Here is a 25,359-nt window from a genome sequence, read left to right as displayed (position 1 = left end):
ACTGTCAGAGGGTCAGCACTGAGGGAGTGCTGCACTGTCAGAGGGTCAGTACTGAGGGAGTGCTGCACTGTCAGAGGGTCGGTACTGAGGGAGTGCTGCACTGTCAGAGGGTCAGTACTGAGGGAGTGCGGCACTGTCAGAGGGTCAGTACTGAGGGAGTGCTGCACTGTCAGAGGGTCAGTACTGAGGGATTGCTACACTACCATTTTTCCTTTGAGACATTAATCTTATTCCCCCATCTGGTTTCAATCGAGGCCAAAGCAACTTCTGAGTGGGTGGAGCTGGTCTTAAGCTCAGTCAGCTGTCAGTCATAACCTCGAGCGTGACACAGATTCCATTGTTTTCTTCATAGAATAACTGCAGAATCGTGGGATAGGATCCCTAAATAGATAGGATAGCTGATTTAGCTCAGTGGGCTAGACAGCTGGTTTGTGATGCAGAACAAGACCAGCAGCGTGAGTTCAATTCCCGTACCTAGCTGAACTGAACAGGTGTCGGAATGTGGCGAGCAGGGGCTTTTCACAGTAACTTCATACTAGTGACAATAAACGATTATTATTATTAAAAAACACCAGTGGAAATCCTGGTACCCCAGCTAATATTCCCCAGAAGTTACCCATTTGTAAACGAATAACGTTCTGAAAGGGAGTCTGAAAGGGTTAAATTTTGAGGACATCTTTTGAGGAGCAACGTGGCTTCTGTTCCCTTGAATTTGGAAGTTTTAAAAAATATATATTTTATTCAAGATTTTTGGCCAAACATAACAGTACGTGGTGTTTCTTTTAAACAACAATAAAGCAATATAAATAACAGTGGCCAGTTTTAAACAAATAAATAAATAATATATAAACAAAACTGAATGGCAACTGCCTTGTCCAAAATAAATACTCTCCAAAAATACAATCCAACAGTCCAATATACATTACCTAAAACAAGTGCCTATACATATACAATAACATCCCTGAGAGTCCGTCCGATTCCTCCCCCCCCCCCCTCCCTCCCCCTGGGTTGCTGCTGTTGTCTTCTTCTTTTCCATTCCCTCAACTTTCTGTGAGGTAGTCGACGAACGGCTGCCACAGCCTGGTGAATCCTTGAGCCGAACCCCTTAGTACGAACTTAAACCGTTCTAACTTTATGAACGCTGCCATATCGTTTATCCAGGTCTCCACCCCCGGGGGTTTGGCTTCCTTCCACATTAACAATATCCTGCGCCGGGCTACGAGGGACGCAAAGGCCAAAACATCAGCCTCTCTCGCCTCCTGCACTCCCGGCTCTTCTGCAACCCCAAATATAGCCAACCCCCAGCTTGGTTCGACCTGGACCCCCACCACCTTCGAAAGCACCTTTGCTTGAATTTGGAAGTTTGAGGAGAGATCTGATCGAGGTGACTCAGATAATAAGAGGATTTGGTGCAGGGATTATGGAGGAGTGATTAACCCTGGTGAATGGGTCTGAGGTACAGGTGAGACATGATCTAATTGAACAATCGAACATACTCAGGATGGGTACATGGCCTCATGCTGAATAGGAGGAGGAGGCTCTTGGGCCAATATTTGTCCTTCAATCAATTGTCCCTAAGTCACTTAAATCACAGAGTTGTTAAGGCGCAGGAAGGGACCATTTTGCCCATCCTGTGTACGCCAGCTCCCCAAACAAGCACCACGACTTAGTGCCATCCCCCCCCTGCCTTTTCCATGTCCATTCAAATAATCAGACAATACACTTTTTTTTAAAAAAAATGTTTTATTCTCCTCCTTTTTCACATTTTCTCCCAAATTTACACCCAGCAATAAACAATAATCAGTAACGAATGTAATGTCGATCCCCATATCAATAACAACGATCCCATCCTCCCACCAAACCCCAGACATTGGCCCGCATGTTAACATTAACAAATGACAAAAAGGAATCAGGAATCACCCATAGTCACCATTAACACACACCGGCCCCCTCCCCCCCAACCCTCCCAGCCCCTCCCCTAATGTTCGATGACTCATAGAACATACAGTGCAGAAGGAGGCCATTCGGCCCATCGAGTCTGCACTGGCCCTTGGAAAGAGCACCCTACTCAAGGTCAACACCTCCACCCTATCCCCATAACCCAGTAACCCCACCCAACACTAAGGGCAATTTTGGACACTAAGGGCAATTTATCATGGCCAATCCACCTAACCCGCACATCTTTGGACTGTGGGAGGGAACCGGAGCACCCGGAGGAAACACACGGGGAGGATGTGCAGACTCCGCACAGACAGTGACCCAAGCCGGAATCTAACCTGGGACCCTGGAGCTGTGAAGCAATTGTGCTATCCACAATGCTACCGTGCTGCCCATGACGGGGCTGGTTTAGCACACTGGGCTAAATAGCTGGCTTTGAAAGCAGACCGAGGCAGGCCAGCAGCAAGGTTCAATTCCCGTACCAGCCTCCCCGAACAGGCGCCGGAATGTGGCGACTAGGGGCTTTTCACAGTAACTTCATTTGAAGCCTACTTGTGACAATAAGCGATTTTCATTTTCATGTGATCCAATTCTCGAAAGTGCACAATGAATAACGCCCATGAATTGAAGAACCTCTCCATCCTTGCCCTCAGTTCAAATTTGACCTTTTCAAGCGTTAAGAATTCCAGCAGGTCCCCCCGCCACGCCAGGGCACAGGGTGGAGAGGTTGCTCACCACCCTAACAGGATCCGCCTTCGGGCGATCAATGAGGCGAAGGCTACAACCTCTGCCTCTGCGCCCATTTCCAAACCCGGCTGGTCCGACACCCCAAATATGGCCTCCTGAGGGCCCGGGTCCAGTTTCACACACCACTTTAGAGATTGCCCTAAAAACCTCCTTCCAGTAATCCTTCAGCTTTGGACAGGACCTGAACATATGAACATATGAACATGATTAGCGCCCCCCCCACCGGGCAACATCTATCCAATGCCCACTTGATTGTCTCGATTGGACCTGCCTCCATCACGCTTCCAGGCCGGACAGCGCAGACCCCGACCACTCGCTGTGTGACAGAGATTTTTCTCCCGTCAAATTTGCTCAGACGAGCAGCTCTGATGGTCTGACTGTTGCAAATTCCGACGGTGTCTGAGCTTCCTGGATGGCAGAGGGTTTTTAGGACTTTGTGAAACTCTCTTTGTTTATAAAGGTGGAGGAAATGGTTTGGAGTGTTTGGGATTGACAGGAGGGGTGTGCGCGAACTGAAGTACGGGAAATGTTTTTCTAACCCCCACCCTCTCTCTCTCTCTCTCTCTCTCCCATTCCAATGCTGTAATCTGCCAGCTGGGAGCTGAATCAATAGAGCATCTTCCCTGCGAGTTGATGGGTTTGCCAACATTCCGAGCAAACCCTCTTAAATGCAGCTAAACCAACACTTGTTTATGGGGTATCAAAACAGAGAATAGGTCACCCTTGAGTCATCGGCCTGGGACACCGGCGTCTGGACACTTTCACAGAGCACTGCAGCACAGTCACAACAGGTGTCGTCCAGTCTACATTCTCTTTAAAATATCATGGACACTTGAAAGTTGGACAAGAACAGCCCCCCCCTCCCCCACTGAAGAGGCCTGAGGTCAGATGACGAGCTTTAAATGGATTTAAGAGATAAGTCGTGTGACATTATAATAAATGTAGAGAACTGTAAGGGTTAATGTAATGTCTAAATCAACCACTAGAGGGAGCTAGATGTACAACTATATAAGGCATCGATGCTAAGCCTTGTGGGGAGAGGTTGAGGAGAAAGCTGGAGGATACACTGAAGGAAACATAGTGTGAGTGAGAGCAGATCATAGTTAATGTAATAGTGTACAGATTAGTTGTAGATGAATGTAGATTATATGTTTAGTATTAACTGTGTATTATATAGAAGTGTCAAATCCAATTAGGTAATGTTAATAAATTTATAGCTTTGTTCAAGTTAAAAGCTATTAGTGGTCTTTGTGAACACTACACCACCCATCCAAAAATTAGCAAAGAACACCACAAGTCATTTTGATTTGACTCCAGTCTGTATAGAAGGTGTTTGGTGATCTTGATTTACTGAAACTTTGCTTCTATCTCGGATCTTATTGATTGGCAGAACAGGCTCAATGGGCCAAACGGTCTGCTCCTGCTCCTAATCCTTGTTGTCTTGCAGGCCAGGTGTGCCTGTGCCTGAGGTGGGCAGGATTGGTGAAAGGGCCTTTGCTGCTGGTGTGAGTGGGCACATGTGGCGTGTGGTCTATTACTGTGTCAGTCGACACTCAATCTGTCGGTGCTTAGTTGGGGCTAAAACCAACAAGATCTTGGCCCACACCATATCACTACCCAGTGACCCCAAGGGAAATTTTGTGTGTCTGTCTGTTTGTATGTGTGTGTGTGTATGAGTGTTCAGCTCTAGGTGTGTGTGTTCAGCTCCAGGCGTATATGTCTGTCTATGGAGATGAACAGGATCTGGTTTGATGCTCTCACAGTCGCATAGCTGCCATCTCTTCAATGTGGAACAGCCATTTTTGCCATGAAGTTCTGGTGTCCGATGAACAGTGAATCTGTGTTGTAGGAATGAGCCGCTTCTCCAGTTCTTCCAGTTGTTAATGAATACAACTCACTCAAAACATTGTCAACGTCAGGGGACACAGAACTCTCTGACAACAGAATCATATATTTGGGGCCACCTCGTACTGGTTGGGAACAGAAAATCCCAACGGGCGCACAATTCCGACGATACGTTCAATTATTATTGACAAAAACAATATTGCCTAATCAAATCAAGTAATAACTTGCAGAATAAAAATTCCCACAATCGTGTGACTATTTAATGGAATGTTTTAATGAAAAATCTATACGTGAGGATTTCATTTGAAACTGACATCCGGTTAGTTGTACACGGGGAGACAGTGTAATGCAGGCTACTTCTCTGGGGATGCGGATTTCAATCACACCACGGCACCTGGTGGAATTTAAGTTAAATTAATAAATCTGGAATGTAAAGCTAGTGTCGGCAATGATGACCGTGACAATCGTTGTGAAAACCCACCTGGTTCACTAACGCCCCTTTAGAGAAGGAAATCTGCCGTCCTTACCCGGTCTGGCCTACATGTGACTCCAGAGCCACAGCAATGTGTCTCTTACCGGCCCCCCTGAAATGGCCGAGCGACACACTCAGTTCAAGGGCAATTAGGGATGGGCAACAAACGATAGGCCTGCCCAGCGATGCCCATATCCCAGGAAAGAGTAAAGAAAAAAAACACACACACAGGAGGCAATATTGATAAATATCCTTTGTTGGTCATCAATATGAAAAGTTTCCCATTGTCTTTAAGTATAGTTTGTTTTAGGACAATCTGTTTCATCGACGTATCGAACAGTTGGACAAGGAGATTAACTGTGGGATGGTCAGCTAGGACTACGATCTGAGGGGGCTAGAGCCCCTTTTGTTTTACAAACCCTGCCTCGGTCACATTGCTTGTGTTTCCAGCTGATTACCCCACCCTCTCATTTGACTACAGCTTTCTGTGACTTATCTCTGATTTTGCAGATTGCGTGCAGGAAATTCGGGACCAGAAGGAGACCAGTCACCTCTCCCAGGTGTCCATTCTGTTAAATCATGACTGATCTTTACATCTTCTTCATTCGAGGGATGTGAACTCCAGTATCTACTGCCCATCTTTAATTGTCCCTTCAGAAGGTGGCGTGAAGGGCGGCACGGTGGCGCAGTGGGTTAGCACTGCAGTCTCACGGCGCCGAGGTCCCAGGTTCGATCCCGGCTCTGGGTCACTGTCCGTGTGGAGTTTGCACATTCTCCCCTTAATTGGAAAAAATGAATTGGGTACTCTAAATTGATTAAAAAGAAGAGAAGGTGGCGCTGCAGTCCGTGTGGTGTAGGTACACCCACAGTGCTGTTGGAAGGGAGTTTCTGGATTTTGATCTCACAACAGGGAAGGAACGGCCGATATATTTCCAAGTCAGGGTGGTGAGTGGTTTGAAGGGGAACTTGCAGGTGACGGTGTTTGCATTTGCTGACCTTGTCCTTTGAGTTGGTGGAGGTCGCAGGTTTGCAAGGTGCTGCGTGGGAGCCTTGCTGAGTTGCAGCAGTGCATCTTGTAGATGGTACACACAGTACGTCGCTGTTGGAGATGTTGAATGTTTGAGCTGATGGATAGGGTGTTAATCAAGCAGACTACTTTGCCCCAGATGATACGGATGTCGAGCCTCTTGAGTGTTGTTGGAGCTGCACTTATCCAGGCAAGGGGAGAGTATTCCACCACACTGAACTTTGCCTTGTAGATGGTGGACGGACTTTGGGGAGTCAGGAGTTGAGTTACTCACCAGAGGAGTCCCAATCTCTGACCTGCCCTGGTAGCCACAGTATTTATATGGCTGATCCAATTCAGTTTCTGGTCAACAATAACCCCCGAGGATTTTGACGGTGGGGGATTTGGCGATGGTAATGCCATTGAATGTCAAGATGATTAGATTCTCTCTTGCTGGAGATTGCCTGGCACTTATGGTGGCGTCAACGTAACTTGCCACTTATCAATGCCAGTCTGAATGTTGCCCAGCTCGTGTTGGATTTGGACATGGACTGCTTCAGTATCTGAGGAGTTGCGAATGGTGCTGAACATTGGGCAAATCATCAGTGACAATCCCTACTTCTGACCCAATGAAGATGGTTGGGCCGAGAACCTCAACTTAATCTTAGCCCTTGCTCCAGATCTCCGCAACCCCATTCTTGACAAAAAAAATCTATCCACCTCAGTCTTGCAAGCTACAATAAATGCCCAGCATTCAGCCTTTTGGGCAAGTGAATTCCAGATTTTCACCAACATTTGTGTGAAAATGCCCTTCCTGAGTTCCCTCCTACATTTCCTGGCTCTCGTTGACTGATTTATGCCTTCTCATTCTTGACTTTCCCCATCAGAGGAACTTGTCTCTCTGTATCTACTCCGTATCTATCGATTGCTTTTAACGTTTAACATGTGATTGAAGAAATTTCTCGATATCTCCTAATCGTGAAACCGCGCGCCCCCCCCCCCCAAAACATCCCAGCCCCCCCGCCAGCTCCAGACTAACCAGCTGAGGGTAACAGCCTCAAACCCGCGTAAGTATTTTATTGACTTTAACGAGATCGCCTCTCATTCTTCGGACTCCAGAGAATACAGCACCTTTCTGCTCAATCTCTCCGCTTAGGATTGCCATATACGACCTATCCTCATAACTGAGTCACCTAAACACTGGTATCACCCTGAATATTAGTGTCAACGCTCGAACAGATACTCATCCTAATGCACATCACACAACCCCAACACTGTCAGTATCAACAGGAACTTGAACATGTTTGATATAATTCAATGTGGGAGGTTCATTTTCATTTCATTTCATCAAACTTAAGATGAAAACAATAAAAATGAATTAGAAGAAATCAGAATCATAGAATTATAGAATCCTTACAGGGCAAAAGGAGGCCATTCAGCCCATCAGGTCTGCAACAACCCTCTGAAAGAGCACTCCCCCCAAGCCCACTCCTCCACCCTATCCCAATAAGTCCTTAACCGAACATAGAACATTACAGCGCAGTACAGGCCCTTCAGCCCTCGATGTTACGCCGACCTGTGAAACCACTCTAAAGCCCATCTACACTATTCCCTTATCATCCATATGTTTATCCAATTACCATTTGAATGCCCTTAATGTTGGCGAGTCCACTACTGTTGCAGGCAGGGCATTCCACGCCCTCACTACTCTCTGAGTAAAGAACCTACCTCTGACATCTGTCCTACATCTATCTCCCCTCAATTTAAAGCTACGTCCCCTCATGCTAGACATCACCATCCAAGGAAAAAGGCTCTCACTGTCCACCCTATCCAATCCTCTGATCATCTTGTATGCCTCAATTAAGTCACCTCTTAACCTTCTTCTCTCTAACGAAAACAGCCTCAAGTCCCTCAGCCTTCCCTCATAAGATCTTCCCTCCATACCAGGCAACATCCTGGTAAATCTCTTCTGCACCCTTTCCAATGCTTCCACATCCTTCCTATAATGCGGCGACCAGAATTGCACGCAATACTCCAAATGCGGCCGCACCAGAGTTTTGTACAGCTGCAACATGACCTCATGGCTCCGAAACTCAATCCCTCTACCAATAAAAGCTAACACACCGTACGCCTTCTTAACAACCCTCTCAACCTGGGTGGCAACTTTCAGGGATCTATGTACATGGACACCGAGATCTCTCTGCTCATCCACACTACCAAGAATCTTACCATGAGCCCAATACTCTGTCTTCCTGCTATTTCTTTCAAATGAATCACCTCACACTTTTCTGCATTAAATTCCATTTGCCACCTCTCAGCCCAGCTCTGCAGCTTATCTATGTCCCTCTGTAACTTGCAACATCCTTCCACACTGTCCTACCTACACATCTTTGGACACTAAGGGGCAATTTAGCACGGTCAATACACCCGCACATCTTTGTACTGTGGGAGGAAACCCGAGCACCTGGAGGAAACCCACACAAATATGGGGAGAACGTGCAGACTCCACATAGTCACCTGAGGCTAGATTTGAACCCGGGACCTTGGCACTGTGAGGCAGCAGTGCTAACCACTGTGCCACCTTAAAGATAAATATTAACAGTGAAGTAGACAATAGAATTCCTACAGTGCAGAAGGAGGCCATTCGGCCCATTGGATCTGTACTGACCCTCTTAAACAGCACCCTTCCCAGGCCAACACCCCAACCCTATCCCTGTAACCCAATTTAATCTGCTTCTCTTTGGACACGAAGGGGAAATTTAACAGCCAATCCATCTAACCTGCGCATCTTTTTAAAAATAAATTTAGAGTGTCCAATTCATTTTTTCCAATTTAAGGGGCAATTTAGCGTGGCCAATCCACCTACCCTGCACATCTTTGGGTTGTGGGGGTGAAACCCCCGCAAACACGGGGAGAACGTGCAAACTCCACACGGACAGTGACCCAGAGCCGGGATCGAACCTGGAACCTCGGCGCCGTGAGGCAGCAGTGCTAACCACTGTGCCACCGTGCTGCCCTCCCCTGCGCATCTTTTGACTGTGGGAGGAAACCGGAGCACCCGGAGGGAATCCACGCAGGCACGGGGGCGAATGTGCAAATGGCACACAGACAGTCTCCTGAGGTCGGAATAGAATCCGGGTCCCTGGTACTGTGAGGCAACTGTGCTAATCACTGTGCTACCGTGCCACCCATTAATACATTTTCGACGAGCACTTTCACAATGAAGAAAGTTTGGAAGTAAATCCATGCTCCCAATGAAAGATGTTCTTCCTGGAGGGTTACAGTGGGAGACTTGCGAACAGTACGGTCTTTGTGTGCTTAAAAGTTTCCTAATTTCACGCCTGAAAAAATTGGCTCTAATTTTTATGGTCCCCAGTCTGAAATTCCCCAACCAGCAGAAATAGCTTCTCTCCAACTAGCTCATCTGTTCCATGTTGTATTTTGAAAATTCAGTTGACCCCCATCCCGTGAACTGTCCCAACAACCCACAAGGGCTCTCCCACTCCACCCAAGATCCATGTTCATTTCCTGCTCTTTATCTTCGCTGGATTCCAGAAATGGGAACTAGGCACGGCCCAACGGCACAATGTAGGAACTATTACATTAGAAGGAATCAGAACTGTCATGTGGGAGTACCTTTAAGAAATGGGTGTTTATAAATGGGTATGTATATAAATAACTGTAGTGAGAGTACCTTTAAGAAATGGGTGGCGGGCTAATGTTTGGGGTTTGGTGGGAGGATGGGATCATTTTTATTGATAGGGGGATTGACATATTTGTGACCTGATTATTGTTTGTTGTTGGTGGGTGTAAATTTGGGAGAAAATGTGAAAAAGGAGAATAAAAAATATTTTTAAATAAAGAAATGGGTGTTTACTACTGCAGTGATGTCAAAGAGTGGGTGGAGCTGGGCTGTCTGTCAGCTTTTTACTTTTGTTTTAGGCTGTTTGCTGCAGGGTGTGTTTTAGTTTCATTTTCAGAGCTGGATAGCTGCAGTCACAGCCAGAAGGTGCATGAATCTCTCTCTGTAATCTAAAGACTGTAAATCGATCCTGGTGATTTACAACTAATAACAGTCATGACTTTAACCTGATGTGCTTCTGGTAAAAGGTGTTTTAAGTCTTATGGATGTTAAAAGGAAAGCTTAAAGGATTACTTAGTGTTGTATTCTTTGGGGGTTGTATTTGAATCAATGGTTGCTAAGATGTTCACTGTATGTTTTAAAAAGGTTAACTTGAGTTCATAGAATAAACATTGTTTTACTTTAAAAAATACTTTTCCATTTCTGCTGTACCACACCTGTAGAGTGGGCCGTGTGCTCCCCATACCACAATCTATTAAAAGTTGTGGGTCAGGTTAACTCCATGATACACCTTGGGGTTCTCTAAACCCTGGCCCATAACAAATTGTGGGCTCGTCCGGGATAAAAGTCTATCTATTGGATTGGCTTACTGAACTTAAAGACAGTGAGGGGTGAGCTATTTTGTGGTTGCTTTTCAGGTGTGCTATTCTAGTTTAAGTGGGGAGTGTGTTGTGGACAATGGCTCTTTCAGAGGCTCTGAATTTTTTGGGGGTGGAGACAGTCACACGCAGTACCTTATGGCCAGAGACTAAAAGCAGACTGTTAAATTTGGCAAAAACATTGCAGTTAACATTACCTGACAAAATGCGAAAAGATGAGGTAATTATGGCAGTGGCTAAGCATTTAAAGTTACCTGAGATATAGTTTGACTCATTGGAAATAGCAAAAATTCAGTTGCAAATTAAACAAATGGAACATGAGAGAATTAAAGCAGCTTGAATACGAAAGAGAGAGTGAGGAAAAAGAAAGAGAACGAGAGAGAAGAAAGGAAAACAGAAAGAATAGCCCTAGCAGAACAAAAAGAAAGAGAAAGGGAGATACAGATCAGGGAAAAAGGTAAAGAGAGAGTTTGAACTTCAGAAAATGGCCATGAAACATGACAGTCAGTTAAAATTAGCAGGCGTAAAGGGAAACGTACAGTTGGTGGATAGTGATGAGGATAGTGAGAAAGAGCGTCATAGTCGAAGGCTTGGTGGGGATCTACTTAAATATGTCCAAGCATTGCCAAGGCTTGACAAGAAGGAGGTAGAAGCCTTTTTCATTTCATTTGTGAAGGTAGCTAAACAAGTGAAATGGCCATAGGGCATGTGGGTATTACTGATTCAAACAAAGCTGGGAGGTAGGGCTAGTGAAGTGTTTGCATCACTACCGGAGGAGGTATCTGGAACGTATGAGGAGGTGAAAAAATGCATCTTAGATCCATATGAACTAGTGCCTGAAGCCTACAGACAAAGGTTTAGAAATTTAAGGAAAGGATTTGGTCAAACATACATGGAGTTTGAAAGGATCAAACAGAGTAATTTTGATAGGTGGATAAGGACTTTGAAAATAGACCAAACGTATGAAGCTCTCAGAGAAATGATATTTTTGGAGGAGTTTAAAAATTAAATTCCTGATGTAGTGAGAACTCATGTGGAAGAGCAGAGGGTTAAAACTGCAAGGTTAGCAGCAGAAATGGCAGATGATTATGAATTAGTTCATAAATCAAAGCTCGGTTTCCGACATCAGTTTCAGCCGGTGAAGGATAGAAACTGGGGACATGAGAAATACTCAAGTGGTAAAGGTGATCCGATGGGAGATAATAAGGAGAGTGTACCTCAGATTAAAAAAGAAATCCAGGAGGGTGGAGAAGAAATGAAAAGTTTCAAATGTTTTCACTGTAATAAACTAGGCCATGTAAAGTCAGTGTTGGTGGTTGAAGAAAAGCACTGGGAAGGCTGATGTGGTAAAACAGGATAAGACAGTGGGGTTTGTTAAAGTGGTAAAGGAAAGCCCAAGTGAAGCGAAGGAGGTGCAAAAGATTGTACAGCTTGATCAAGAGGTGATTGATAAGAAGGTGCCAGATCTCTTGAAAATTTACTTGTGTGGGTAAAGTTTACTCATGTGTATCAGGAGGAGCAGTTAAAGAAGTCACAATTTTAAGAGATAAGGGAGCTAGTCAAACTTTAATGGTAAGAGATGAGGAGTTATGTAGTTTGGGAAGAATGTTGCCAGTAAAGGTGGTAATATGTGGAGTTCAGGGTGAGAGCAGTAGTGTTCCATTATATAAGGTAAGGTTGGAAAGTCCAGTGAAGAGTGGTGAAGTGGTAGTAGGAGTAATAGAGAAACTATCTTGTCCAGGAATACAGTTTATCTTTGGTAATGATATAGCTGGATCGCAGGTGGGAGTGATGCCTACTGTGGTTGATAAGCCAGTGATAAATTAGACAACGGAAGTGTTGAAGGACGAATATCCTGGGATTTTTCCGGATTGTGTAGTAACAAGGTCGCAAAGTCACAGGTTAAGACAAGAGGAGAAATCAAAGAGTGAAGATGAAGTTGAAGTGCAATTATCATAAATGACTTTTGATCAAATGGTTGAAAAAGGACAAGAACAGGTGGAGGATGAGGCGGATATTTTTAGTTCAGGAAAATTGGCGGAGTTACAACAAAAAAATATAGAAATAAACCAGATGTATCAGAAAGCATACACAGAAGAGGAATCTGAGTGTATACCAGAGTATTATTACCGTAAAAGTGATGTCTTGATGAGAAAATGGAGACCTTTATATATGCAGGCAGATGAAGTGGGCAGAAGTTCATCAAGCAGTATTGTCGGTAGGGTATAGAAAGGAGGTGTTGCGAGTTGCACATGAGGTACCAGTGGGAGGTCATTTGGGAATAAGGAAAACTCAAGCTAAAATCCAGAAACATTTTTATTGGCCTGGACTACATAAAGAAGTAGTTAAATTTTGTCAATCATGTCACACATGTCAAGTGATAGGGAAACCTCAAGCAGTGATAAAATCAGCGCCCTTAATACCCATTCCAGTATTTGAGGATCCTTTTACAAGGGCCCTAATTGATTGCGTAGGACCGCTTCCTAAAACAAAAAGTGGGTATCAATATATTTTGACTATAATGGATGTGTCTACTAGGTTTCCAGTAGCCATTCCAGTACGTAATATTACAGCTAAAAGATTGTGGAGGAGTTACTTAAATTCTTTACTAGATATGGACTACCCATAGAAATACAATCGGATCAAGGATCAAATTTTACCTCAAGGTTATTCAAAGAAGTTATGGATAGCTTAGGAATAAAACAATTTAAATCAACTGCATACCATCTAGAATCACAGGGAGCGTTAGACAGGTGGCATCAGACATTAAAGACAATGTTGACGGCTTATTGTCAAGATTATCCAGAGGATTGGGTTAAAGGAATTGTATTCGTACTGTTTGCAATTAGGGATGCTCCTAATGAGTCAACCAAATTCAGTCCTTTTGAACTAATCTTTGGTCATGAGGTAAGAGGACCACTTAAATTGATAAAGGAAAAATTGGTGAGTGAGAAATCAGAACTTGCATTATTGGATTACGTGTCAAATTTCAGGGAATGATTAAATAGAGCAGGTGAATTGGCTAGCCAACATTTAAAAGTTGCATAAAATGTGATGAAACGGGTAGCGGACAAGAAATTCAAAGTTCGTAGTTTTGCCAGTGGAGATAAAGTTTTAGTATTGTTACCAGTGGTAGGTGAACCTTTAAAAGCTAGGTTTTGTGGACCGTATCAGATTGAAAGGAAATTAAGTGAGGTGAATTATGTGGTAAAAACACCAGATAGAAGGAAAACTCACCGAGTGTGTCATGTGAATATGCTTAAAAGGTACTTTGAAAGGGAAGGAGAGAAAAAGGAGGAGGTTTTAATGATTCTAACTCAAAGTAACGAACCAAATCCAGATGACTTGTGAATTTGACATACCTCAAATTAAATTGGAAAACGAGGATGTTCTTAAAAATTGGGATAAATTGTTGAGTTACCTTCCAGAGGAAAACGGACTGACCTGAAAGAGTTATTGATATCACATGGGCAAGTTTGTAGAGATAAATTGGGAAGTACTAAAATGGCTATACATGATGTAGATGTGGGAAAGGCTGTTCCAATCAAACAACATCCATACAGACTTAAACCTTTAAAATTGGCACAGGTTAACAAAGAGATTAAATGGCATAATTGAAGTGGGTTGCAGCCAGTGGAGCTCACCCATAGTGATGGTACCAAAACCAGACGGTACCCAACGGTTGTGTGTGGACTATAGAAAGGTTTATGTAGTTACAAGAAAGGACTCATCCTATCCCACGTTTGGAGGATTGCATTGAGAAAGTGGGACAATCAGCTTTTATTTCCAAACTGGATTTACTTAAAGGTTACTGGCAAGTACCTTTATCCGAAAGGGCGAAGGAGATTTCGGCTTTTGTGACTCCAGATGGTATATACCACTTCAACGTTATGCCATTTGGCATGAAAAACGCACCAGCCACATTTCAACGGTTAACTAATACAGTCGTTTCAGGATTACCCAATTGTGCGGTGTACATCGACGATCTGGTAATTTTCAGCCAGACATGGACAGAACATTTTAAACATCTGATGGAGTTATTTAATCGACTTCAGGAGGCGGGTTTGATGATAAACCAAGCCAAAAGTGAATTTGGAAAAGCCCAAGTCACTTTCCTTGACCATACAATCGGACAGGGTCGACTGGTCACACAGGATGTGAAACCAAGTTATTGAGGAGTTTTCAATACCCTCAAGACGAAGGGAAATAATGCGATTTCTTGGCATGAGTGGATTTGATCGAACATTTGTGCCAAATGTTTTGTAGCGTGATTGCTCCACTGATAGACTTGCTGAAGAAACGTCGAAAATTTCAATGGACAGCAGACTTTCAACAGGCATTTGACTGCCTGAAAGCTGTGATAGCCAATGCTCATGTGTTGGAGAATTACAAGGGACTCTGCGATCAGATGGAACTAAAGTATCTGACTTTAAAGAGAAATGCTGAAGCGTAGAGAAATGGATGGATCGTGCAGAGACCTTCTTGCTCAAAGAGACTGTCAATCAAGAAGGATTTCAGTTGGAGGAAGAAGAACAAAAATGGACTATATTGTTATACCTGTTTGCGTGTGTTGTTTTTTGAAACAAAAAAGTATATTTACTGTGTGCATTTCTTAAAGGATAGTGAAAAGGTGAAAAATGAAACCATCTTGAAGTTGATGGTTTATTTTTTTTTTCTTGGGGGGAGATGTCATGTGGGAGTACCTTTAAGAAATGGGTGTTTATAAATGGGTAGGTATATAAATATCTGTAGTGAGAGTACCTTTAAGAAATGGGTGTTTACTACTGCAGTGATGTCAGAGTGGGTGGAGCTGGGCTGTCTGTCAGCTTTTTACTTGCGTTTTAGACTGTTTGCTGCAGGGTGTGTTTTAGTTTCGTTTTCAGAGCTGGGTAGCTGCAGTCACAGCCAGAAGGTGCATGAATCTCTCTCTGTAATCTAAAGACTGTAAATCGATCCTGGTGATTTAAAACTAATAACAGTAGTAACTTTAATCTGATGTGCTTCTGGTAAAAGGTGTTTTAAGTCTTATGGATGTTAAAAGGAAAGCTTAAAGGATTACTAAGTGTTGTATTCTTTGGGGTTGTATTAGAATTAATGGTTGCTAAGATGTTCACTGTATGTTTTAAAAAGGTTAACTTGAGTTCATAGAATAAACATTGTTTTGCTTTAAAAAATACTTTTCCATTTCTGCTGTACCACACCTGTAGAGTGGGCCGTGTGCTCCCCATACCACAATCTATTAAAAGTTGTGGGTCAGGTTAACTCCATGATACACCTTGGGGTTCTCTAAACCCTGGCCCATAACAGAACATTTAAAACGACGTGGATGCTTTGAGTTCTCACCATTGCAGCACCTAGCAATAGATATAAAGGAGGCACACAAGACATCTAGATATTGATACAGGACCATTGGAACAGGAGGCCTTCAGTCCATGAAGCCTGTCCCACCACCATTCCGCGTGGTCATGGATGGTCTGTGTCCCAACTCTATTCACCAGCCTTAACTCCATATCCCCTCATTCTCTCGCCGGCAAAATCCCAATCCATCGCAGATTTAAAGTTATTAATTGAGTGCGCATCTAATGTTTTGTTATAGGAGGGTGTTCCAAACTTGCATCACCCTGTGAAGAGGTATTCCCTGAATGGCCTGGCTCTGATTTTAAACCTGTGTCTCCTGTTCTAGACCCCACCCTCCCACGAGTGGAGCATGTTTCTCTCTCTCTACCACAATTCCTTTCAAATTCCTAAAAGCCCCAATCAGATCATCCATTGAACTTCTGTATCTTGTGTAATCTTTCCTCGTAATGTATATGTGCACATGTTTGTGTGTTGCATATGGAAGTGCGAGGGAAGGTTTGTGTGGAAATGTGTGTACATGTGTGAGAGTTTGTCTCTGTGTGTGTGTGTGTGCATGCGTGCTGTGAGTATATGAGAGTGCGAGTATGTGTGAGTGAGAGTGTCGGTTTGGTGTATGTGTGAGTTTATGTGTGTGAATGAGAGTGTGTGTGCAAGTGTATGAGAGTGAACGTATCTGTGAGTGTGTGTGAGAATGTGCCTGTGAGAGCGTGTGAGTCCATGTGTATGTGTGTATGGGGGTGAATGTGTATGCGTATGTGTCTATGAGTGTGCTTGTATTGTGTGTGTGCTTGTATTGTGAATGTGTTTGTATGAGTGTGCATGTGCGGATGTGTGTTTGTATTGAGTGTGTGCGTGTGTCAGTGAGTGAGTGTGTGGTTAATCACTGTTGCACCTATATTAGGTGATGTAAGGTAGGACCTGTACTACAGGTTCGCCGGTAGTCCCTGCCTGCTGGCTCCGCCCAGGAGGCGGAGTATAAATATGTGTGTCCTCCAGCCAGCAGCCATTTCGCCAGCTGCTGTGGGAGGCCACACATCTTAGAGCAATAAAGCCTCAGTTGTATCCAACTCTAGTCTTTGTTCAATTGATCGTGCATCAGAGTGCCGATGTGTGTGCTTGTATTGTGAGTGTGTTTGTATTGAGTGCGTTTGTATTGTGTGTGTGTGTGTGTGTGTGTGTTTGTAATGAGTGTGTGGTTGTGTGTTTGTATAGAGTGTGTGTGTCTGTGTGTATTTAACATTTTGCTCGAGTCGTGTGTTAACGTTTTTCATGGACTCACAACTTTGTAAGAATCGAGGGTTAAAAGATCGCATGGCTAAACCTCTCGGCGTTGGCCACCGTTCCTCGGTCTGATCTTCATTTCAACAAATTTGAGGGAATACTGCCAGCCAGTCCAGGAGGACCACTCAATGCCGTCTGCGTACGAGGAGTGATGGCCCTTCAGATACTGCCCATTGAGGTTGGAGGTGTGGCAATTATGGTACCACCAGGCCCCACGGTAGAAGGTGGCACAGTTATTCTCTGAGCGATCGTTGTCCCGGTCCTTGGTGGTGAATCTCATGCCGCTATGCTTCAGGAGTGAGTCCCCTGAGGAAAGAAACTGGCGGTTACTGCAATGGACTGAATGATGCTGATTGTCTACACTGTTCCTACCATCTGGAAAGTAGATGCTGTTTAGCGGCTTGTTGTCAGCCATGGCTCAGTTGGCAACACTCTCACCCTCAGCCAGACGGTCATGGGTTCAAATCCTATCCCGGAGACTTCAAAATCTAGGCTAACAGTCGCAGGGAGTGCTGCACTGTCAGAGGGTCAGTACTGAGGGAGTGCTGCACTGTCAGAGGGTCAGTACTGAGGGAGTGCCGCACTGTCAGAGGGTCAGTACTGAGGGAGTGCCGCACAGTCAGAGGGTCAGTACTGAGGGAGTGATGCACTGTCAGAGGGTCAGTACTGAGGGAGTGCTGCACTGTCAGAGGGTCAGTACTGAGGGAGTGCTGCACTGTCAGAGGGTCAGTACTGAGGGAGTGCTGCACTGTCAGAGGGTCAGTACTGAGGGAGTGCTGCACTGTCAGAGGGTCAGTACTGAGGCAGTGCTGCACTGTCAGAGGGTCAGTATTGAGGGAGTGCTGCACTGTCAGAGGGTCAGTACTCAGGGAGTGCTGCACTGTCAGAGGGTCAGTACTGAGGGAGTGCTGCACTGTCAGAGGGTCAGTACTGAGGGAGTGCTGCACTGTCAGAGGGTCAGTACTGAGGCAGTGCTGCACTGTCAGAGGGTCAGTACGGAGGGAGTGCTGCACTGTCAGAGGGTCAGTACTGAGGGAGTGCTGCACTGTCAGAGGGTCAGTACTGAGGGTGTGCTGCACTGTCAGAGGGTCAGTACTGAGGGAGTGCTGCACTGTCAGAGGGTCAGTACTGAGGGAGTGCTGCACTGTCAGAGGGTCAGTACTGAGGGAGTGCTGCACTGTCAGAGGGTCAGTACTGAGGGAGTGCTGCACTGTCAGAGGGTCAGTACTGAGGCAGTGCTGCACTGTCAGAGGGTCAGTACGGAGGGAGTGCTGCACTGTCAGAGGGTCAGTACTGAGGGAGTGCTGCACTGTCAGAAGGTCAGTACTGAGGGTGTGCTGCACTGTCAGAGGGTCAGTACTGAGGGAGTGCTGCACTGTCAGAGGGTCAGTACTGAGGGAGTGCTGCACTGTCAGAGGGTCAGTACTGAGGGAGTGTTGCACTGTCAGAGGGTCAGTACTGAGGGAGTGCTGCACTGTCAGAGGGTCAGTACTGAGGGAGTGCTGCACTGTCAGAGGGTCAGTACTGAGGGAGTGCGGCACTGTCAGAGGGTCAGTACTGAGGGAGTGCTGCACTGTCAGAGGGTCAGTACTGAGGGAGTGCTGCACTGTCAGAGGGTCAGTACTGAGGGAGTGCTGCACTGTCAGAGGGTCAGTACAGAGGCAGTGCTGCACTGTCAGAGAGTCAGTATTGAGGGAGTGCTGCACTGTCAGAGGGTCAGTACTGAGGGAGTGCTGCACTGTCAGAGGGTCAGTACTGAGGGAGTGCTGCACTGTCAGAGGGTCAGTACTGAGGCAGTGCTGCACTGTCAGAGGGTCAGTACGGAGGGAGTGCTGCACTGTCAGAGGGTCAGTACTGAGGGAGTGCTGCACTGTCAGAGGGTCAGTACTGAGGGTGTGCTGCACTGTCAGAGGGTCAGAACTGAGGGAGTGCTGCACTGTCAGAGGGTCAGTACTGAGGGAGTGCTGCACTGTCAGAGGGTCAGTACTGAGGGAGTGCTGCACTGTCAGAGGGTCAGTACTGAGGGAGTGCTGCACTGTCAGAGGGTCAGTACTGAGGGAGTGCTGCACTGTCAGAGGGTCAGTACTGAGGGAGTGCTGCACTGTCAGAGGGTCAGTACTGAGGCAGTGCTGCACTGTCAGAGGGTCAGTACTGAGGGAGTGCTGTACTGTCAGAGGGTCAGTACTGAGGCAGTGCTGCACTGTCAGAGGGTCAGTACGGAGGGAGTGCTGCACTGTCAGACGGTCAGTACTGAGGGAGTGCTGCACTGTCAGAGGGTCAGTACTGAGGGAGTGCTGCACTGTCAGAGGGTCAGTACTGAGGGAGTGCTGCACTGTCAGAGGGTCAGTACTGAGGCAGTGCTGCACTGTCAGAGGGTCAGTACGGAGGGAGTGCTGCACTGTCAGAGGGTCAGTACTCAGGGAGTGCTGCACTGTCAGAAGGTCAGTACTGAGGGTGTGCTGCACTGTCAGAGGGTCAGTACTGAGGGAGTGCTGCACTGTCAGAGGGTCAGTACTGAGGGAGTGCTGCACTGTCAGAGGGTCAGTACTGAGGGAGTGTTGCACTGTCAGAGGGTCAGTACTGAGGGAGTGCTGCACTGTCAGAGGGTCAGTACTGAGGGAGTGCTGCACTGTCAGAGGGTCAGTACTGAGGGAGTGCGGCACTGTCAGAGGGTCAGTACTGAGGGAGTGCTGCACTGTCAGAGGGTCAGTACTGAGGGAGTGCTGCACTGTCAGAGGGTCAGTACTGAGGGAGTGCTGCACTGTCAGAGGGTCAGTACAGAGGCAGTGCTGCACTGTCAGAGAGTCAGTATTGAGGGAGTGCTGCACTGTCAGAGGGTCAGTACTGAGGGAGTGCTGCACTGTCAGAGGGTCAGTACTGAGGGAGTGCTGCACTGTCAGAGGGTCAGTACTGAGGGTGTGCTGCACTGTCAGAGGGTCAGTACTGAGGGAGTGCTGCACTGTCAGAGGGTCAGTACTGAGGGAGTGCTGCACTGTCAGAGGGTCAGTACTGAGGGTGTGCTGCACTGTCAGAGGGTCAGAACTGAGGGAGTGCTGCACTGTCAGAGGGTCAGTACTGAGGGAGTGCTGCACTGTCGGAGGGTCAGTACTGAGGGAGTGCTGCACTGTCAGAGGGTCAGTACTGAGGCAGTGCTGCACTGTCAGAGGGTCAGTACGGAGGGAGTGCTGCACTGTCAGACGGTCAGTACTGAGGGAGTGCTGCACTGTCAGAGGGTCAGTACTGAGGGTGTGCTGCACTGTCAGAGGGTCAGTACTGAGGGAGTGCTGCACTGTCAGAGGGTCAGTACTGAGGGGGTGCTGCACTGTCAGAGGGTCAGTACTGAGGGAGTGCGGCACTGTCAGAGGGTCAGTACTGAGGGAGTGCTGCACTGTCAGAGGGTCAGTACTGAGGCAGTGCTGCACTGTCAGAGAGTCAGTATTGAACGAGTGCTGCACTGTCAGAGTGTCAATACTGAGGGAGTGCTGCACTGTCAGAGGGTCAGTACTGAGGGAGTGCTGCACTGTCAGAGGATCAGTACTGAGGGAGTGCTGCACTGTCAGAGGGTCAGTACTGAGGCAGTGCTGCACTGTCAGAGGGTCAGTACTGAGGGTGTGCTGCACTGTCAGAGGGTCAGTACTGAGGGAGTGCTGCACTGTCAGAGGGTCAGTACTGAGGGAGTGCTGCTCTGTCAGAGGGTCAGTACTGAGGGAGTGCTGCACTGTCAGAGGGTCAGTACTGAGGGAGTGCTGCACTGTCAGAGGGTCAGTACTGAGGGAGTGCTGCACTGTCAGAGGGTCAGTACTGAGGGAGTGCGGCACTGTCAGAGGGTCAGTACTGAGGGAGTGCTGCACTGTCAGAGGGTCAGTACTGAGGGAGTGCTGCACTGTCAGAGGGTCAGTACTGAGGGAGTGCTGCACTGTCAGAGGGTCAGTACTGAGGCAGTGCTGCACTGTCAGAGAGTCAGTACTGAGGGAGTGCTGCACTGTCAGAGGGTCAGTACGGAGGGAGTGCTGCACTGTCAGAGGGTCAGTACTGAGGGTGTGCTGCACTGTCAGAGGGTCAGTACTGAGGGAGTGCTGCACTGTCAGAGGGTCAGTACTGAGGGAGTGCTGCACTGTCAGAGGGTCAGTACTGAGGGAGTGCTGCACTGTCAGAGGGTCAGTACTGAGGGAGTGCTGCACTGTCAGAGGGTCAGTACTGAGGGAGTGCTGCACTGTCAGAGGGTCAGTACTGAGGGAGTGCTGCACTGTCAGAGGGTCAGTACTGAGGGAGTGCTGCACTGTCAGAGGGTCAGTACTGAGTGAGTGCTGCACTGTCAGAGGGTCAGTACTGAGGGAGTGCTGCACTGTCAGAGGGTCAGTACTGAGGGAGTGCTGCACTGTCAGAGGGTCAGTACTGAGGGAGTGCTGCCCTGTCAGAGGGTCAGTACTGAGGGAATGCTGCACTGTCAGAGGGTCAGTACTGAGGGAGTGCTGCCCTGTCAGAGGGTCAGTACTGAGGGAGTGCTGCCCTGTCAGAGGGTCTGTACTGAGGGAGTGCTGCCCTGTCAGAGGGTCAGTACTGAGGGAGTGCCGCACTGACAGAGGGTCAGTACTGAGGGAGTGCCGCACTGTCAGAGGGTCAGTACTGAGGGAGTGCCGCACTGTCAGAGGGTCAGTACTGAGGGAGTGCTGCACTGTCAGAGGGTCAGTACTGAGGGAGTGCCGCACTGTCAGAGGGTCAGAACTGAGGGAGTGCTGCACTGTCAGAGGTCAGTACGGAGGGAGTGCCGCACTGTCAGAGGGTCAGTACTGAGCGAGTGCTGCACTGTCAGAGGGTCAGTACGGAGGGAGTGCTGCACTGTCAGAGGGTCAGTACTGAGGGAGTGCTGCACTGTCAGAGAGTCAGTACTGAGAGTGCTGCACTGTCAGAGGGTCAGTACTGAGGGAGTGCTGCACTGTCAGAGGGTCAGTACTGAGCGAGTGCTGCAGTGTCAGATGGTCAGTACTGAGGGAGTGCTGCACTGTCAGAGGGTCAGTACTGAGCGAGTGCTGCACTGTCAGAGGGTCAGTACTGAGCGAGTGCTGCACTGTCAGAGGGTTAGTACTGAGGGAGTGCTGCACTGTCAGAGGGTCAGTACTGAGGGAGTGCTGCACTGTCAGAGGGTCAGTACTGAGGGAGTTCCGCACTGTCAGAGGGTCAGTATTGAGGGAGTGCTGCACTGTCAGAGGGTCAGTATTGAGGGAGTGCTGCACTGCCAGAGAGGTCAGTACTGAGGGAGTGCTGCACTGTCAGACGGTCAGTATTGAGGGAGTGCTGCACTGTTAGAGGGTCAGTACTGAGGGAGTGCCGCACTGTCAGAGGGTCAGTACTGAGGGAGTGCTGCACTGTCAGAGGGTCAGTACTGAGGGAGTGCTGCACTGTCAGAGGGTCAGTACTGAATGAGTGCTGCACTGTTCGAGGGCATTTTTTGCACGGGGACGATTGGGGGATTGCCTGGCATAGGTGTTGGGGGTTCGCGGGGGGTGGGTTCGTGGGAGGCGAGGGTCCCTCCCATGTTGTGTTGGGGCTGGGTGGAGGTCGGGGGTTTGTTTTGTGGGCCTCGGAGATTGGGGTGCTATTTAAAAATGACGTCCCCCTATCTTGCTACAACAGGGAGTTCCATCGAGCAGAGCTCCCCGCTGTGAGAAACGGGGCTATCCGCAGCCTCGGCTGCGCATTCCCATTCAGGCCCCTTATTCAAAGCGAGTCACGTTGAATAGCCGTGTGTTTGTCGGCACTGCTGGGAAACTCGGCTAAACACGCTCGCTTGGGAACTTGTATTCTTTTGAGAAGATCGTGCCCATAATCTCATTAGCCCCCCCCCCCCCCATGTTTCCCTGACCCAGGAAGGTCTCACCGGGTCTGAGTCCTTGAGTCAGAAAGGGTGTTAAGACCTGCAGTTCCGGAGTATTCGGCCACAGTCAATGGATAACCATCCGTCTCTGGGTCTACAGAGTACAGGCCAATCCCGAATGTCCCGTACTGGGCGTAGGCGGTGCTGTTTTCAAAGTCTTCCATCTCAATCCGGAGCTCGTAGTGTGACTGAATGGTGAGAGTGTGGATCCTCTTCAAACCTGAGGAAGGAATGAAGATTGATTCTCAGCAAACAAGGTGCATCATGAAGCTGGCGGTATGGAGGATTGACCATCGTCAGGGTGACAGGAGGTTATTATCGGTGTCAGCGGGAGGTTATCAGGACAAGAGGAGCATTCCAGATATTGGGAATTCCTCTGATCTGCACCTCCTCTCGCTAGTGCGTCCTTGCCGAATGTGTAACAGGACCTGGGTGTGAGCCGACAGAGGGACGTGACTTTGAGGGAGGAATTTCAATTGCAGAATCGCGATGGGAATCCAATTGAAGGGACTGGGGATTCCCGGTGGCGTGGGCGTGGCTTCAATGGGAAATCCCATTGGCAAGTGGCGCGATTAGAGAATCCCGCCGCCAGTGAATGGTGCATCGCCGTGAAGCTGAATCCAGCCCCATACCTCTCCCCTCAATATGTGCAATTGTCCCCTCAACCACTAACGGAAGAAGAGCAGCAAAGGTATTCCTGATCTCTTGACCAATATTAAACCTCAATCAAAATGATTGAAATAAGAACAGATAATCTGGTCATTATCACGTTGCTGTTTGTGGGAGCTTGCTGTGCGCAAATTGGCTCCTGACAGTGACTACACTTCAAAAGTCATTAATTGACTCTTTTAATTCATTTACGAGGTGTGGGTGTCGCTGGTTAGGCCGGCATTTATTACCCAGCCCTCGTTGCCCTTCAGCAGGTGGTGGTAAGCTGCCTTTTTGAACCGCTGCAGCCCCTGAGGTGTAGGTACACCCACTGTGCTGTTAGCAAGGAAATTCCAAGACTTTGGCCCTGGTACAGTGAAGGAACGGCCAATATATTTCCAAGTCAGGATGGTGAGTGACTTGGAGGGGAACCTCCAGGTGGCGAGGTTCCCAGGTATCCGCTGCTCTTGTCCTTCAGTGGAAACCTTCAGAGACAGAATTGAGATTACTTCCCGAGTTACAATCCCCGGTTGGATATGAATATTTATTTGAACTCAATACTGAGCGGTGGGAAGAGGGAGACAGATTGAGTCAAACAGCTTTGCATTAATTGCAAAAGAACAGCATCCTTTACCTGGCTGGGATGTTTAATTAGATATTGGTGGTTGTGGGTTTGGAAGGTGCTGCCTAAGGAACCTCAATGAGATCCTGCAATACACACGGCTGCTACTGCTCGTTGGTGGCGATGGGAGTGAATGTTTGTGGATGGAGTGTCAATCAAGCGGGGCTGCTTTGTCCTGGATGGTGTTGAGCTTCTCGAGTGTTGTTGGAGCTGCGCTCATCCAGGCAAGTGGGGAGTATTCCATCACACTCCTGACTTGTGCCTTGTAGATGGTGGACAGGCTTTGGGGGGTCAGGAGGCGAGTTACTTGCCACAGGATTCCCAACCTTTATCCTGCTCTGGTAACCACAGTAAATATAGTTAGTCAAGTTCAGTTTCTGTTCAATGGTCAAACTGCAAACTGCTTCAGGATGGCCTGACGCCAAGAACGGTGCTATTGAAATGCATCCCAGTCAAGGACAGGGATGGGAAGTTGTGTGTGGAGTCTGAAGAGATAGGCGAGATACTAAATGAATATTTTTCGTCCGTATTCACTCAGGAAAAAGATAATGTTGTGGAGGAGAATGCTGAGCCCCAGGCTAATAGAATAGATGGCATTGAGGTACGTAGGGAAGAGGTGTTGGCAATTCTGGACGGGCTGAAAATAGATAAGTCCCCGGGACCTGATGGGATTTATCCTAGGATTCTCTGGGAGGCCAGGGAAGAGATTGCTGGACCTTTGGCTTTGATTTTTATGTCATCATTGGCTACAGGAATAGTGCCAGAGGACTGGAGGACAGCAAATGTGGTCCCTTTGTTCAAAAAGGGGAGCAGAGACAACCCCGGCAACTATAGACCGGTGAGCCTCACGTCTGTAGTGGGTAAAGTCTTGGAGGGGATTATAAGAGACAAGATTTATAATCATCTAGATAGGAATAATATGATCAGGGATAGTCAGCATGGCTTTGTGAAGGGTAGGTCATGCCTCACAAACCTTATTGAGTTCTTTGAGAAGGTGACTGAACAGGTAGACGAGGGTAGAGCAGTTGATGTGGTGTATATGGATTTCAGCAAAGCGTTTGATAAGGTTCCCCACGCTAGGCTATTGCAAAAAATACGGAGGCTGG

General features: G+C 47.4%; 1 protein-coding gene across 2 annotated transcripts in view; it reads right to left on the bottom strand.

Annotated features, from left to right (window-relative positions):
* Nucleotides 1–4,764: 4,764 nt before the first annotated feature.
* The window catches only part of LOC140399303 (fibrinogen C domain-containing protein 1-like), a 65,438-nt gene continuing 44,843 nt past the window's right edge, over nt 4,765–25,359 (bottom strand). The window contains exons 6-7 of one of the 2 annotated variants that reach the window (XM_072488804.1): nt 23,024–23,203; nt 4,765–17,414 (exon numbers count right to left, since the gene is read on the bottom strand). In XM_072488804.1, the coding sequence (XP_072344905.1) occupies nt 17,143–17,414; nt 23,024–23,203 (452 nt within the window). In that variant the 3' untranslated portion in view covers nt 4,765–17,142. Of the gene's footprint in view, nt 17,415–22,986; nt 23,204–25,359 lie in introns of both variants that reach the window. The other variant, XM_072488805.1, reaches the window with a different exon arrangement.

This window comes from Scyliorhinus torazame, chromosome 22 (genome assembly GCF_047496885.1).
Source record: "Scyliorhinus torazame isolate Kashiwa2021f chromosome 22, sScyTor2.1, whole genome shotgun sequence".
Lineage (NCBI taxonomy): Eukaryota > Metazoa > Chordata > Chondrichthyes > Carcharhiniformes > Scyliorhinidae > Scyliorhinus > Scyliorhinus torazame.
Note: the sequence above shows the minus strand (reverse complement) of the source record. Positions and strands in the feature narration are given on the sequence as shown.